The sequence below is a fragment of the Salvelinus namaycush genome, chromosome 32, assembly GCF_016432855.1.
Source record: "Salvelinus namaycush isolate Seneca chromosome 32, SaNama_1.0, whole genome shotgun sequence".
NCBI lineage: Eukaryota > Metazoa > Chordata > Actinopteri > Salmoniformes > Salmonidae > Salvelinus > Salvelinus namaycush.
The window spans coordinates 874,275-891,747 of record NC_052338.1 but is presented as its reverse complement, the minus strand read 5'-3'; the positions used below and the strand labels follow the sequence as shown (position 1 = coordinate 891,747).

General features: G+C 42.4%; 1 protein-coding gene across 1 annotated transcript; it reads left to right on the top strand.

Annotated features, from left to right (window-relative positions):
- The first annotated feature begins 632 nt into the window (after nt 1-632).
- Nucleotides 633-17,248, top strand: LOC120027361 (lamin-A-like). The gene is made up of 11 exons (XM_038972276.1): nt 633-1,000; nt 4,906-5,062; nt 5,303-5,428; nt 7,998-8,168; nt 8,410-8,535; nt 14,197-14,417; nt 15,618-15,867; nt 16,030-16,137; nt 16,240-16,359; nt 16,651-16,707; nt 16,830-17,248. The coding sequence occupies exons 1-11, from the start codon at nt 657-659 to the stop codon at nt 17,061-17,063; spliced, it is 1,914 nt and encodes a 637-aa protein (XP_038828204.1). The 5' UTR covers nt 633-656; the 3' UTR covers nt 17,064-17,248.
- The last annotated feature ends 225 nt before the right edge of the window (nt 17,249-17,473 follow it).

Here is a 17,473-nt window from a genome sequence, read left to right as displayed (position 1 = left end):
GGTTGAGTTGATTATCCAATTACATATCAAAGACTAGCCAACAGATAATATTTTTTTAAATGACAAGTTAAATTATGAATAGCCTTTCTATGGCCAAAGTTTTGAATGACTAGACTCAGTTGTTTTCAAATTCCAGCAGCAGGACTTTCTTTTGGAATGTAAGATACCATTTTTCAATTTTTGCATGTTGATGTCTACCCAGCAGATTCCGACCTTACCGTTTGTTAACACTGAGCTGCACTGGGGTCGGAACAATCATGGTTAGATTAAGAGACTGCAGAGCCGGCACGAGATATGGGTTGGAAAAAGTGACTCAATGCAGGGATGGGATGTTCCACTGTACTCCAAAGTTTTACCTATATCCAAACTGATACATCGAAAACTGCAATTTTCGTCCTCACACTAGCTAGCAGTTGCCACAACCGCAGCTCAGTGTAAAGAAGTATAACGGTAGGGTTGGAATCTAATGTCTAGAAAGGCCTATGGCAACAGTGCTGAGATTTATGATTATTTGAAGTTCATGATTATTTGAGTGTTTGTGATATTCATATGCAAATGACAAGTTAGTTGACTTTGATATAGGCCTAGGCCTTGTTCTGAAATTCTGACAGAAAGATCTTTATCTCCCTGTACAGACTAGGCTACCTTCACCTACCATGACGACGCCTAACCAGAATCGAACCCCCCGCGGCGTGAGCACGCCGCTCTCCCCCAACCGCATCACGCGGCTGCAGGAGAAGGATGACCTGTGCAACCTCAATGATCGCCTGGCCGTCTACATCGACAAGGTGCGCTCGCTGGAATCCGAGAATGCGGGGCTGCGGCTGCGCATTACTGAATCGGAGACCGAGATTAGCCGGGAGATGAAGGGCATGAAGGCTGCTTATGAGGCCGAGCTTGCTGACGCCAGGCAGACTCTGGACTCGGTGGCCAAAGAGCGTGCCCGACTGCAGCTGGAACTAGGCAAGGTGCGGGAGGACTACAAGGAGCTCAAGGCCAGGTACCTGCAGCATCGGTGTATATTCCAATATAAAAACCATGTTTTTATCCTATAAACCCCACCATGCAATTGATAAAGCCCTCAATTAAGAAAGATAATCTGCCATGTAGCTATTGCGCACTTCCCTGTGAAGACCGCAACACATTCATACTGTAATGTCCTGGTGTGTGTTTGTGTGTCTGTGTGTCATTAGAGTGCAGGGAGAGCGGTGGAGCGTTGATGTGCCATTCAGTTGAACTGAGTTTAGTATTATTAGACTATTAATTAGAGTAAGAATGTCTGATTACATCATTCTGTGACAGCCAGAAAAGCTAGGCACATTTTGCACATGTTTACAGAGCCAGTTGAACCTATGAAAGTGTGTGTGGTGGTTAAGCATTGTGTGATGGTTGAGCGTCGGATTCAAACTTGCCATGCCTACTGTTTCCATTCTGGAGTAGTTTGGGTTCTCTGACTCACCCAAATAGGTTTAAGATGTAAAAGTTATACTGCCACCATGTCTCCAGTGGTTATATAACAACCCTTTGCCTACTGGGGAACCAACTCAAGAGCATGCATTGACCACGTGAACGACTAGGTTTCAACGGAAATTTTGTCTCTCTGATTAAAAATGTCATCAAATATACAGTTTCCTAAGATCTGAACAGATCCAGATGTTTTATATTGCATCTCTATTCTTGTGGGCACTGGGATGCTTGAATGCCTTTTGAAGACGTTGTTCTGATTCTGATTAAAGGCTTGTTTGTCTTTGACCTCAAATACAATTTAATCAGGCCTTGAGGTCATTTGTATTAGCCTATAATGTATCACTTATCATGCATGAAAGGATTTGAAATGAAGAATTACGCTGTTTCTGTGCTTATCAGTAGCATATACACTCACCGGACAGTTTATTAGGTACTAGTCTAGTACCGGGTCATTCGTCTCACGCTGTTGGCGGTAGCCGCACTCTATTCAGCTTCCCTGCACGCCAGGTAGGCGACGTGTTCCCATTTTGAACAATTTCATATATCTGAAGGTACGAACTACCATCCCTAGTACCGGGTCGGTGCCCCCTTTGCCTCCAGAACAGGCCTGGGAGGAGCAAATCAAGTGCACTATAGGCCTACCAATGGCCAATCAGATGGCTCAGATTATCGTGTGTGCAGTAATGTAGCAGTCGTAAAAGATTGCTACAGCAAAGTTGATACTGTGAGATTTCTACACTTAAAACCATGACTAGAGACAGACTGTCAATGAATACAGCAAAGAGCTGCTATTTTTATGAGTGAGTTCATGTCAAAGTTTTTACTCAGCACTGTCAACACTTTCTATTTAACACTTTTATAAGTCATAAAATGTGCGTTCTCCCTACTTCCACTCGCGCTACAACCAGCACTGCAGGAGGACCGAGCACGCCCCCATTCTCATCGACGGGGCTGAAGTGGAGTAGGTTGAGAGCTTCAAGTTCCTTGGCGTCAACAACACCAACAAACTAACATGGTCCAAGCACACCAAGACAGTCGTGAAGAGGGCACGACAAAACCTATTCCCCCTCAGGAGACTGAAAAGGTTTGGCATGGGTACTCAGATCCTCAAAAGGTTTTACAGCTGCACCATCGACAGCATCCTGACGGTTTGCATCACTGCCTGGTATGGCAACTGCTCGGCCTCTGACCGCAGAGGGTAGTGCGTACGGCCCAGTACATCCCCGGGGCCAAGCTTCCTGTCATCCAGGACCTCTATACCAGGCGGTGTCAGAGGAAGGCCCTAAAAATTGTGACTCCAGAAGACTCCAGCCACCCTAGTCATAGACTGTTCTTTCTGCTACCGCACGGCAAGCGATACCGAAGCACCAAGTCTAGGTCCAAGAGGCTTCTAAACAGCTCTAACCCCAAGCCATAAGACTCCTGAACCGCTAATCAAATGGCTACCCAGACTATTTGCATTGCCCCCCCCCCCCCCCCCCCCTTCTACTCAGCTGCTACTCTGTTATTATCTATATATAGTCACTTTAATAACTCTACCTACATGTTATATTACCTTAACACCAGTGCCCCCGCACATTGACTCTGCACCGGTACCCCCTGTTTATTGCGCCGCTATTGTTATTTACTTGTTTATTATTTGTTATTCTTATATCTCTTATTTTCTTAAAACTGCATTGTTGGTTAAGGGCTTGTAAGTAAGCATTTCACTGTAAGGTGCTGTATTCGGTGCATGTGACAAATACAATTTGATTTGATTTGCTGCTATAATGATTGTTTTGGAAAGTGTATCGATAGTTTTGCTTTGTTGTTGTTATTAGCGGCTTGGGAAATGTTTAATACCGAGGAATCTTTCACTTTCTCTGGTCATTGGAGTAACAACATTAATTGCATAAGGCAGAAAAAAATGCGGTGCGACTCAAGTTTCACCATCGGATGGATGATGGTGTCCATTTTGGTTATTGTCAGCGGAGGAAAGGGAGAGTGGAGGGACATTGAGAGGTGGACCCTCTGCTGCCCTCTACCTCTGCTGAGCTCAGACTGACTATCAGCTCCATCAGCCCACTAAAATTTTAAAAAGCTAATTATTCAAATTTATGCTCACTCAGCTGTGCCTCACAAGTAATACAACAACTGATCTATTACTTGTGTGATCATATAGCCTACCTCCAAAAAATTGTCTGAGAAGAACAACAATGCATTTGCAGGGGAATTGAAAGCAAAGCCAATAGGCGGTGATAATATTTTGGGCCTGAAGGCTACTTCACAAACCTCATTACTACAGTACTGTTTTGTGCATAGGGTGGCCGTTTCTGAGATACTGGATCCAGCGTGCCTGGCACTGATGATTGTACCACACTCAAAGTCGCTTAGGTCAATAGTTTTTCCCATTCTAATGTTCAATCGAACAGTAACTGAATGCCCTTGATGCCTGTCTGCCTGCTTTACATAACAAGCTATGACCGTAACTGTAGGAGCAATCCATTTTCGTGACCGGGTGGTGCACCTAATGAAACTGTCCGGTGACTATAGTTTGCCTACACACACCCACTTCCTACGCCTTCTGCATGTGTCGAATGATTCCGGTTTTATTTTGCAAATACCTTCATTTTCCTCATTGCTCAATGCAGTTTGACTGCAACCATCATCCAGCCAAACGGCTCCCATCCCATCCTACTATACAGCATCCAAGCCCAGTGACTAACACTTTCCCGTTTGTGCTTTCCAGTCATCATGCCTGTGTCCCAAATGGCACCCTATTTCTTACAAAGTACACAACTGTTGACCATGGCCCATAGGGCTCTGGTCAACAGTAGTGCATTGTGAAGGGAATAGAGTGCCATTTGGGACACAGCCTAAATGTACAATACGTGGCAGTGTTTGGAGTGTTCCACTCCCCGCTTCCATTATTTTTTCATAAATATTGAGATGGTGGCAGCCTTGTGTTTGGCAAAGGCAGGCCGGGTTGCCATGGCAGCCTCTCAGCCAAACAAAGACGGTTGTGGCTTGTGGCTACCATATGCGTCACAGTGGATGGATACAGATATAACTATGACTCATAGCACAGGGCTGGAAACACCCCCACCCATTCCCAGGCTTTCCCACCTTTCTCCTCCAGGCTTTCATCTCCCTAAAATAGCCCAAGGATACAGCTGTATGAATGAGAAAAAGGAACTGTTGGAAAAACAGTTCTACATCTACATGATTTATTTGTTGAAGGGATAATCAGTGTCGGTAATCAAGTCAGTGTAGGTATTCTCTTGTCACTGACATTCTCTCTTTCTGTAGCAATTGAGATTGGGGACGAGGTTAGTGTACGGATAAAATTATATATTTTTAATTGTATTTATATAAAAATCTACTCAACACTCCAAGAGACTGCTCATCATAATTATGTTCATACAAACCAGTGATTCCAGTGAATGCATGTCTCCTCAGGAACACAAAGAAGGAGTCCGACCTGGCGGGTGCGCTCCTCCGGCTGAAGGACCTGGAGGCTTTGTTGAACTCTAAGGATGCATCCCTGACCACTGCCCTGGGAGAGAAACGCAACCTTGAGGCAGAGGTCAGGAACCTAAAGGCCCAGCTAGCCAAGGTGAACTCACTCACAATTTGTCTGGTTCTCCAAGACACTATCAATCCCATTCACACAGCTATTGTCCCAATATTGCTTTTTTGTGAGTCACTGACTTTTTTCACTCCAGTTCATTCTGACTCAATCTCTCCATCTTGACACTGTTATCTCTTCTCATTGTGTGCATGCTTGTGTGTGCTTGCCTACATGTGTGTGAATGCCATACCCTAACATCTTATTTCTCTTTCTGACTCGGATCAGCTGGAGACCAGTCTGAGCGATGCTAAGAAGCAGCTGCAGGATGAGATGCTAAGGAGAGTGGATGGAGAGAACCGCATCCAGACAGTAAAAGAAGAGCTGGAGTTCCAGAAGAACCTCTACAAAGAGGTCAGACTGTCTGACATTGTCACTACTGTTACCATGATGATGATAATCATAATTTTAAGACTTTTTAAGACCTCCATGACTAGTTTACAGTGAAACTAGTAGTAATCATTATGGGTCAGTAATGTTTCTCGATTAAGATTTAGATTAAACAGCTACTGCCCCTAAAAAGCTACTTCTTTTGTTTTGAAAACAGCCGATGTTGCATCGATATGAGACAAACATTTGTTATAGTGTTAAAATTGATTACAAAGTGTAAATAGAATCATTTTTGTCATAAAGTCAGTCTCGTACAAAACTCAGATTTGCGAGACGATAGGAAAAAATGGTATGTCACGTAATGAAGGGTTCCATAACAGTTTTCCTTGTGTTAGGTTTATGTCAATCCTGCCCGCATGCCCACAGCTGGCAGCACCCAAGTCATCATCAATTAGGAGCGCAGCTGCACATGACCCCATCATAATGCCCAAGGTTAATTTGGTTTGACATTCAATATCCTTATGGGGCTAGTTATTAAGGACCATCAATAAATTACACGGTGTACATGGGATAATATTTGAAAAGGTTAATAGCTCCAAATTTCAATGTCTTAACTTCAAACCAACTATAAATTGTAGAAATTCATATTGAAAGCATTTAATGAGGCAACTACAGCTAATTCGCCAGCTAAAGGTAATTGGCTAAATTAAAAGCTTACCATATGCTTCCCATTCGAAACATGTCGCACATACACTACCGTTAAAAAGTTTGGGGTCACTTGGAAATGTCCTTGTTTTTGAAAGAAAATCAAATTTTTTGTCCATTAAAATAACATCAAATTGATCAAAAATACAGTGTAGACATTGTTGATGTTGTAAATGACTATTGTAGATGGAAACGGCAGATTTTTAATGGAATATCTACATAGGCGTACAGAGGCCCAGTATCAGCAACCATCACTCCTGTGTTCCAATGGCACGTTGTGTTAGCTAATCCAAGTTTATCATTTTAAAAGGCTAATTGATCATTAGAAAACCCTTTTGCAATTATGTTAGCACAGCTGAAAACTGTTGTTCTGATTAAAGAAGCAATAAAACTGGCCTTCTTTAGACTAGTTGAGTATCTGGAGCATTTGTGGGTTCGAGTCACCTCTTCCCTCTTCACTTCACTCAACGAGAGATGACTAGTTTTCGTTTTTCACTTGAGAAATACTTTACCAAACATCTTAGCTATATGTTCTCTTTCTATTCTGCCATCAATGCTCCTTATAGGACACATCACTGCACTCTATACTTCTCTGTAAACTAGTCATCTCCGTATACCCGTTGCAAGAACCACTGGTTGATGCTGATGTACAAAACCCTCTTAGGCCTCACTCCCCCTATCTGAGATACCTACTGCAGCCCTCATCCTCCAAATACAACACCGTTCTGCCAGTCACGTTCTGTTAAAGGTCCCCAAAGCACACACATCCCTGGGTCGCTCCTCTTATCAGTTTGCTGCAGCTAGCGACTGGAACGAGCTGCAAAAACCACTCAAACTTGACAGTCTTATCTCCATCTCTTCATTCGAAGACTCAATCATGGACACTCTTACTGACACTTGTGGCTGTTCGCGTGATGTATTGTTGTCTCTACCTTCTTGCCCTTTGTGCTGTTGTCTGTGCCCAATAATGTTTGTACCATGTTTTGTGCTGCTGCCATGTTGTGTTGCTACCGTGTTTTTGTCATGTGTTGCTACCAAGCTGTGTTTTCATGTGTTGCTGCCATGCTGTGTTGTTGTCTTAGGTCTCTCTTCATGTAGTGTTGTGGTGTCTCTCTTGTTGTGACGTGTTTTGTCAGATATTTACATTTTTAATCCCAGCCCCTGTCCCCGCAGGAGGCCTTTTGCCAGGCCATCATTGTAAATAAGAATTTGTTCTTAACTGACTTGCCTAGCTAAATAAAGGTCAAATAAAATAAATAAATAGACTAGACTGGGCGCGTGCATCCTCATGTGCCATCGCACGCATGTTGATTTTGTCCATCCACACCAGACATGATCAGGACACGTAGGTTCAAATATCAAAACAAACTCTGAACCAACTATATTAGTTTGGGGACAGGTCGAAACAAACGAAATATTCATTGACATTTAGCTAGCTAGCTTGCTGTTGCTAGCTAATTTGTCCTGGAATATAAACATTGGGTTGTTATTTAACCTGAAATGCAACGCGGGCTGTATGGTCAGCATGTTAGCCCTCAAAATAAATGTCTGATTTCTTTTCTGAATAGTTTGTGGAAGTGTTTCTGGCTATGTTGTTGCTACAGTGGCTCAAGAGGGACAAACAACAGTAATGTTGTCGCTTTATTTCTCGTTATTCAAGCGAAGGACTTTAGGGAATGTGTGAGCACAGGTGTTCGTTTCGCCTAGCCGAGTTCTACTAGAAGCAAACCAAACCTATGTATGCGGAACGCCTTTACTGTGTACTGTTTTGGCAGAGTGAATGTACAAACGCTTGCCATTGAGAATGATTTTGAATCCAGGAACAGGCTTAATCTGAGTCGGGGAAACCGGTCCTTAAGATTTAGTTTTGTTGGTAAATCTCCTACAGGAGCTGAGAGAAACGAAGCGACGCCACGAGTCTTGCATGGTGGAGCTGGGTAACGGAAAACAGGAGGACCTTGAGAGCAGGCTGGCCGAGGCCCTGATGGAGATGCGCTCCCAGCACGAGCTACAGATCAAGATGTACAAGGATGACATAGAGAAAACCTATACATCTAAGGTAGCCCATCCATTGGATTTTGAGGTTGAGAAAGAGAGCTTCATGATGTGCAATGTGCCTGCTAGTAGTATATTCAGAAAGCTGTAGGCCAACATGCATGCTACCATTTGAGAGTTTTAAGTGATTGATTGAAGTACATTTCATCAGCATAGTTAAGGGATGAATAGCATCAGTTTAGACGACCACTGATTCTGGTCCCCATGCTCCCAAGGACTGATGCCCTTTTGTTGTTCTCTGCCAGTTGGAGAATGCCCGTCAGTCTGCTGACAGGAGCAGCCACCTGGTGGGGGCAGCCCATGAGGAGCTGCAGCAGACCAGAGTACGCATCGAATCTATGTCTTCCCAACTCAGCCAGCTGCAAAAACAGGTACAGTATTTGTGCAGGTTTGTCAAAACAATAACACGTTATATACACATGTGCAACCAAAAGATTCCACAGTTAATCTCGGTTACCCAGAAGTGAAATTATCTCACGAAAATTTGTAATTTCATGCCATTTAACAATTGTGATTACCTTTGTGGAACGGAAGGAAGCTAAGTCTCCTCCATCGCAAACGGAAACTCTCATCCAAACCCCTATTTTTCGCTAATTTCACCCGTGTTTATCATGGCCAAAAAGCTAATTTTTGTTAGTGGAAACCATTTATCATCCACACACAGACTTAAAAATCACTGCACTAGTTAAACTCCGCCTTCGCACAATCCTGATTCGTCCAAATAATCAATGAAGAAAACTCCAAACCAGGAACTACTGCTGCTCGTAATCACATAATTGTACGTGAGGCTTGACAGATTCTCACCGTTTCATCTCCACGAGATTATTCCCCAGTAAACATCCGGTGCTGCAGCGCGCCATAATTGCTAGCTAGATCCAACCAGAAAACGGAACAAATTACTAATATACACACATTGACTTGTTAATACCAGATCCACTAAACAAAATCATCAGACAACATTTATTTCCTGTATATTTTCTGTTTGCTCTGGTGTTTCATTTGGCTAGCACAGCAAATAATATCTTTGGAGCTAGCGTGATGTGAAGGTAGAAAAATATCAGTTTACATTGTTAGCCAGCTAGCTAGATAAATGAATTTCTCTCACGACAGCCAACAAAGTAACTATGTAGCTAGCATATAAATTCAATGTTTGACTGGCACAATATTTACATCATAAGTTAGCTAGCAGCAGTAATTACCCAACTATCAACCCCTCTCCCCCTAACCAATCTGTCACTCAGTTCTTCATCTGCATCCTCCAAAACACAACTATATTTTACCCAGGTGTATTGCCCACTTACTTTTTAAAGTAACAAACTGTAGTTTTAATGAACCGCTAGCTTGTGCTAGTCATGTATTATCAGCCTCACGTTACAAGACCTAGTTAGTGGTGTGTTTACAGTAAAGCTGAACTTTACAGATGCTAGCACTGACACCTTGTTGGGGCTAATGTTGAACTGCATATCATCAAGCCAGGATGGTACATAACATTAGTTTTATTTCAAGCAACATATTTGGTGATGTATTTTGAAGTTAAATCAACTTCACTAGGGTAAATTTTGGATGAAAAGCGTGCCCAAATTAAACTGCCTGCTACTCAGCCATAAAAGCTAGAATATGCATATAATTAGTAGATTTGGATAGAAAACACTATGAAGTTTCTAAAACTATTTGAATGATGTCTGTGAGTATAACAGAACTCATATGGCAGGCAAAAACCTGAGAAAAAATCCAACCAGGAAGTGGGAAATCTGAGGTTTGTAGGTTTTCAAGTCATTGCCTATCGAATATACAGTGTCTATGGGGTCATATTGCACTTCCTAAGGCTTCCACTAGATGTCAACAGTCTTTAGAACCTTGTTTGATGCTTCTACTGTAAAGGAGGGGGGAATGGGAGCTGAATGAGTCAGCGGTCTGCCAGAGTTGCATGAGCTGACCACGCATATTCACGTGAGAGTTAGCTTGCGCTCCATTGCATTTCTACAGACAACGGAATTCTCCGGTTGGAACATTATTGAAGATTTATGATAAAAACATCCTAAAGGTTGATTCTATACTTCGTTTGACATGTTTCTACGAACTGTAATATGACTTTTCGTCTGAACTTTCGCCTGGACCTGCCCGCGCGTCGTGAGTTTGGATTGTGAACTAAACGCGCGAACAAAAAGGAGGTATTTGGACATAAATTATGGACTTTATCGAACAAATCAAACATTTATTGTGGAACTGGGATTCCTGGGAGTGCATTCTGATGAAGATCATCAAAGGTAAGTGAATATTTATAATGCTATTTCTGGCTTCTGTTGACTCCACAACATGGCGGATATCTGTATGGCTTGGTTTTGTGTCTGAGCGCTGTACTCAGATTATTGCATGGTGTGTTTTATCTGACACAGCGGTTGCATTAAGGCGAAGTGGATCTAAAATTCCATTCATAACAGTTGTTTCTTTTAGCAATGTTTATTATGAGTATTTCTGTAAATTGATGTGGCTCTCTGCAAAATCACCGGATGTTTTGGAACTACTGAACATAACGCGCCAATGTAAACTGAGATTTTTGGATATAAATATGAACTTTATCGAACAAAACATACAGTGGGGAGAACAAGTATTTGATACACTGCCGATTTTGCAGGTTTTCCTACTTACAAAGCATGTAGAGGTCTGTAATTTTTATCATAGGTACACTTCAACTGTGAGAGACGGAATCTAAAACAAAAATCCAGAAAATCACATTGTATGATTTTTAAGTAATTAATTTGCATTTTATTATAAATACCTAGGTGTGTGGCTAGACTGGTAACTCTCCTTCCAGACTCACATTAAATCTAGAACCGGCTCACTTCAAAGCCTCCTTCACTCTTCACCCTACCGATCCTTGACTCCGGCGATGTCATTTACAAAATAGCCTCCAACACTCTACACAGCAAATTGGATGCAGTCTATCACAGTGCCATCCGTTTTGTCACCAAAGCCCCATATACTACCCACCACTGCGACTTGTATGCTCTCGTTGGCTGGTCCTCACTACATATTCGTCGCCAAACCCCCACTGGCTCCAGGTCATCTATAAGTCTTTGCTAGGTAAAGCTCAGCTGACTGGTCACCATAGCAACACCCACCCGTAGCACACGCTCCAGCAGGTATATTTCACTGATCATCCCCAAAGCCAACACCTACTTTGGCTGCCTTTCCTTCTAGTTCTCTGCTGCCAATGACTGGAACGAATTGCAAAAATCACTGAAGTTGGAGATTTATATCTCCCTCACTAACTTTAAGCATCAGCTGCCAGAGCAACTTACCGATCGCTGCAGCTGTACACAGCCCACCTGTAAATAGCCCACCCAACCAACTACCTACCTCATCCCATATTTGTTTTTGTTTTTCTGCTCTTTTGCACAACAGTATTTCTTCTTGCACAGCTCATCTGCACATCTATCACTCCAGTGTTAAATGCTAAATTGTAATTACTTCGCCACAATGGCCTATTTATTGCCTTACATCATTTGCACACACTGTATACAGATTTTTCTATTGTGTTATTGACTGTACATTTGTTTATCCCATGTGTAACTCTGTGTTGTTGTTTTTGTCGCACTGCTTTGCTTTATCTTGGCCAGGTCGCAGTTGTAAATGAGAACTTGTTCTCAACTGGCCTTCCTGGTTAAATAAAGTTGAAAAAAATTTAATAAATGTTAAAAAAATCCCTAAGTTCTACCTTCATTACAAGGGTAGGTTTAACTACAGATTTTAACACCAGATAATGTGATTTAACCCCAAAAGATGGTTACCCATTATACTGGGAGTTACAGGTTTGCCAATACAAAACTTTGCCAAAGATTTTTAAACTAACCTGGTATTTGCGATACTGTCTTGTTCTCGATTTGTGGAAACAGGAGTCTCATAAAATATCCAGTTCCAGGGGGTCCGTTTGAATTATTAAAATAAATAAATGTTTTGAGCCATGAAGTAATCCAACTAAGCTGCCATCTCGTCTATTTCAAATGTTCTCTCATTGATCAAGACAGGTGGATCCACCACAAAGTGCCAGATGTCATGATGACACTCACCTGTCTCAATCAATGAAAACATTTCTGAAATAGACAATATGGCGGCATACACATTGGTGGACTACTTGATGGAGAATAAAAATTGATTTATTTTAATAACAGAGCATTTTCTAAATTAAAACGAACCCGCTGCAACTGGACACAGACATTTTATGAGACCCATGTTTCCACGAATTGAGAACGAACATAATCAAATGACACTTGAAGTTAGCATGCCAACCACTGGAGGACAGTGAGTGTAGCAAATCGACGCAAAATCCTCCCGCAGCTGATACGCTTATGGTATTAAGATATAGATAAATGCATGATGGACAGGAGACACTACTTTAAGTCTCAGGGGGGAAGACATCACATTACATTGGCTATTAGAACTCACCTCTGCTCCAGTCACACCCCTTTCACCTCCTCCTATGCCACCGACAGTATAACTCAGCCACTGACTGTGTGATCTGAGTCAATGTAGCAGAATTAAACCGGGGTGCAACTTCGGAAGTGGGGGGGACATAATTAAAAAAAGAAATTTTTAATCCAGTTGGATAAACACTCCAAACAGCCTACCCGACCGCTCGGAGGAGTCCACATGCTCCTAAAGCACACCGTCCCTTGTTTTGTGTCACATTCCAATGGGGGTGCTAGATTGACAGTTCACACAGTCTGCTCTGCTGAGAAGGATGTGTCAGTGTGAGTGTGTTGCACGTTAGCTAGTTGACAGGTGCTAAGCTATTTCTCAATTCATCCTTCCTCGATTCCTCTCCTCCTTCTCAAAACCCATTGGAGAAGGTCAGAAGGGTAGGGACCTTGTACCTTCTCATCCAAGACAGTTGCAATACAATACAGGTGAGGAAATGGGATGTGAGGAATCAAGGAAAGACAAAGTGAGACAAAATCCTAGTAACCATCGTGTGGTGATGTCACCCACCCTTAGACCTAAAGTACTGTTATCCTAGCCCAACTAGGATAATGGATGCTGGTTTGTGGGTATGAAGTGCTGTTGTAGACAGGGGTTAAATCCCAGGTCAGCCATACAGGGATTGTTACACCCACACCGATGATCAAGGACATCAGCTGCAAATCTATGCAATATCATCAGACAAATTGAGAGTGAGTGACAATCAAATGAAACAGACAAACAGGGAATGTTAAATGACCATAAAATACACTATACTTAATTCAAAGAATCAAGACTTTATTTCATATCATACAAAGAACGCCTGTGTAAATGGTTAGTGGGTTCAGACATCCATCTTACTCCAAAACAAGAGAGAACTGAATAGTTAAATGAATAGTGTCTAATACAAATAATTAGCAGAATGTTAGGGCTGGGCTGCCTTACATTTATTTGGAAAATTTCTTCTCACAAGCTCTGCAAGCAAGAATGTTAAACAAAATTATATTTAAACGTACTTTACCAGTTGTCTATGCGGTTGGTCCTTTGGATAATTGCATCAACTTTTCAAAGTGCTGGTAGTGCTTTCAGATGATTTCTATCACCTGATGCATTCGTACAAGATGAAAATACATGCATGAGACGCATGCCTACTTCTAGAGCTCGTGCAACGTGTTTACATGGTTCTGCACGTTTCAGGTGATAGAAATCTGAACGCTCTTCCAGCGCTTTGAAAAGTTGATGTAATTATACTTTCCTGTAGACATATTTTCTCACATTCCTACCTGCAAAAGGGCCAACCACACAACCATTAAAGTAAGTTAAAATGTAATTTTATTCAAGGTCGGTAGGGGAAACTTTTCCAATTTAGGCTATTCACTGCGATGCTTCTTTGGGAAATCTATCAATTTTAATTTTGAAAAATAGATTAGTTCCCGTTTGCAAGGAACATCCGACCCTGACCTTGAGAAAACAACTAGACTAAGTTAGCTAGCTAGCTTAGCGGTTCAAAATGTGTATACCCTGTCAATAAGTAAGTTGTACCCATTTCACAAGAACCTTTCCGCCCATTCCAGTTGGCAGCCCGTGAGGCGAAGGTGAGGGACCTGGAGGAGGCGTTGTCTCGTGAGAGGGACACCACGCGCCGTCTGCTGGGGGATAAGGAGAGAGAGATGGCTGAGATGAGACAGAGGATGCAGCAGCAGCTGGATGAGTATCAGGAGCTGCTGGATGTCAAACTGGCCCTGGACATGGAGATCTCTGCCTACAGAAAGCTACTGGAGGGAGAGGAGCAGAGGTATACTGAAGACATAGACATATGCATTTTATAGTCACACATACAATACTTGTAAAATAGGGCAGGGTTAAATCTCTCCTGATAGCTACGCTAGCTTGCTGGTTTCGATATTGAATCACTACAAGGCTAGAGCAGTATGGATGCCGTCTTAATTGGCTAATCACCTCACCACCATGAACCATACACTGGTACTTTTTAGGGTTCTTTAATGAACAACTGTAGGATGTGGTTTTACAAGAAATAGAAAAAGGAACATATTATAACACAATAATATGTGATTATTACTATAAGATGCATACAGTATAAAGGCTTAACCAGATAAGCTTACTACAATTTGCTATGTTAATGTAATGAAATAAGGCTTCACACAGATGTGAATACAATACTGACTTAATATGCTGTATGTAATAGGCTTCCATTACATCTAAAATATAATGCAGTGTAGGAGAACATGAATCACAATAGCAGAATACACCTGCAGTCTATACACTGCTACACAATACAGTTCTAGTATGCTAACATAGACGGTAAACTATAAAGTGGCCCGCAAGGACACGTGACCACTACAAGGTGCAATAACTGTGTACTGACCATGAAAATGGTGGACAGAGCGAGAGCGCTCACTAACACAACTTAAAACTGCTATCGCTAATAAGCTGCCGCAGTTACCAGCAGGCTGTACAATGTAAACAAACTCTGACCACGATAATAAAAGGACATAAATATTCTTATATCTCAAGCATAAACATAACTGCAATGCACTGTGTGCATGATGCATAGAAAATAGTTAGCCTGGCTAACTAGCTAGTTGCTAGCAATGACGATACATAAGCAATTACAACTTGGAGGCGGGACTTACAACACACAGGCTAAAGAGAATGTCTCTGATTGGATAGAAATTTGGTGGTGATTGACTGATGATCTGTCGGGTATTCTAACTAAAGGGACGAACTAGAAATACTACATCTGAAGGCCTTTTCTACAATACTAATGCATATTGTACATTTTTACATACTGACAAAACACATGTACTTACTCACAGGGCTACAAACAGTCACATGTGGCACATACAGTATTAAAAAGTACTGTATACACAGGTCAGAAGCACAAATACATGTCAAATTCAGACATTCACAAATTACTCTTGCTCTTCTCCCTTCTCGGTTGTTAAAACCCATGGATCAATTCTACTCCATCCAGGCTGCGTCTGTCCCCCAGCCCTCCCTCCACACGAGTGACAGGAAGTGGATCAGGCACCCGTACCGTCCACTGCAGTTCTTCTACCAAGAAGCGGCGTCTCAACAACACCGACAGTGAGGCCTCAGGCCTGACAGGAGGCACAGTGGCGCGAACACGCATCACCCAGCAGGCTTCTGCCAGTGGACGTGTCACTGTGGATGAAGTGGACCTGGATGGGAAGTATGTGTTGCTCAGCAACAAAGCAGATGAGGTGAGAGGGGCTTGTTTGGCATTTTACACATTAAAGTCAGTTTGTTTTCATATTAGGTTGATAGGATGAGGCTGAAGAGTGACATTTACAAATCTACTGCCACTGCTTTAGCACTTTAATTAGGGATTTACAGTAAATCCATCCTCTACATCACTGCCACAGGACCAGAACCTGGGAAACTGGCAGCTGAAGCGACAGATGGGTTCCGGCACCCCCGTCACCTTCAAGTTCCCCCCTAAATTCACCCTGAAGGCTGGACAGAGGGTCACGGTAAGGGTATCTGAAAAGCTCCAACTACCATTGTGCTGAACGTAGTAATTTTATCTGTGAAAAAAAATGAAAATACTTCTGAATGTTCTTTTGGGGAATCAGATCTGGGCATCTGCAGCTGGCGGCAGCCACAACCCCCCTTCTGACCTGGTGTGGAAGACCCAGACCTCATGGGGCAGTGGAGACCACTTCCAGACCACTCTGATCAGTGCCAACGGAGAGGTGGGCACTCACTGTTTATTTATTTATTTGACATTTATTTAACTAGGCAAGTCAGTTTTTAGAACAAATTCTTATTTTTAATGGCGGCCTATGAACAGTGGGTTAACTGCCTTGTTCAGGGGCAGAAAGGCAGAATTTTACCTTGTCAGCTCGGGGATTCAATCTTGCAACCTTTCGGTTACTAGTCCAACGCTCTAACCACTAGGCTACCTGCCGCCCACAAAACCATGCCCCCACAAACATGTTCATATTATAGTTTGTGACACGCAACGGATCTCTCTCTCTATTCAGGAAATGGCTATGAGGAAGGTGACCCGCACCCTATTTGACGAGGATGATGATGACATGGTGAGTGCAATCAAATGCCAATTGAGTATGAAAAGGCTGTGACTTCGGACTTTGGCACGTCCATAAGGAATGCAGCAAAATGAATGTGTGGCTATTAGATATATCTCTGACGCCCCCTGCAGATGGCCCATAGCACATGCGGAGGAGATGGTGAGTATAACCTGCGGAGCCGGTGTGGCTCCTGTGGCCTGCCCGCTGACAGCAAGTCCAGCGGCGGCTTCTCTGTGTCCTCCGCCTCCCGCTCCATCCGAAGTGGGGGCATCGCTGAGGGTCTCCTCCCACACTCCTATGTTGTGAGCAGCAGCACGTCTCGTAGGGTAGGTCCTATAAGTCCCACAGACACACAGCATTTTTAGTCCCTATAAGTAGGCCCATTTGAAATCTACACTTCATCTTCTGGAAAGCACACAAACCTGTTTAATGACACAGAACTCTGGTTGTATAATCATTGAGCTATTCAACATATTAAGATATTTTGCACAACAAACAGTGTATGTTAAAAAATATCTCATTTTTCAGAGTGGATCTAGAATGGAGAACTGCCCCATCATGTGAAGCCTTGAGTTCTAACTGGTGCACATGGACTCCATTTCATCTTAATTTTATATATATAAATATATATATAAATATATATAACTTTTTTTATACTCTTTATCCAATCAAGTTTTTCTAACTTTATACATTGTAATACATTCAGACATGCACATGTATTGTATTTGATGTATGTTTAGAGCCAGACAGAGCACAAATAAAGGTTAGATTAATT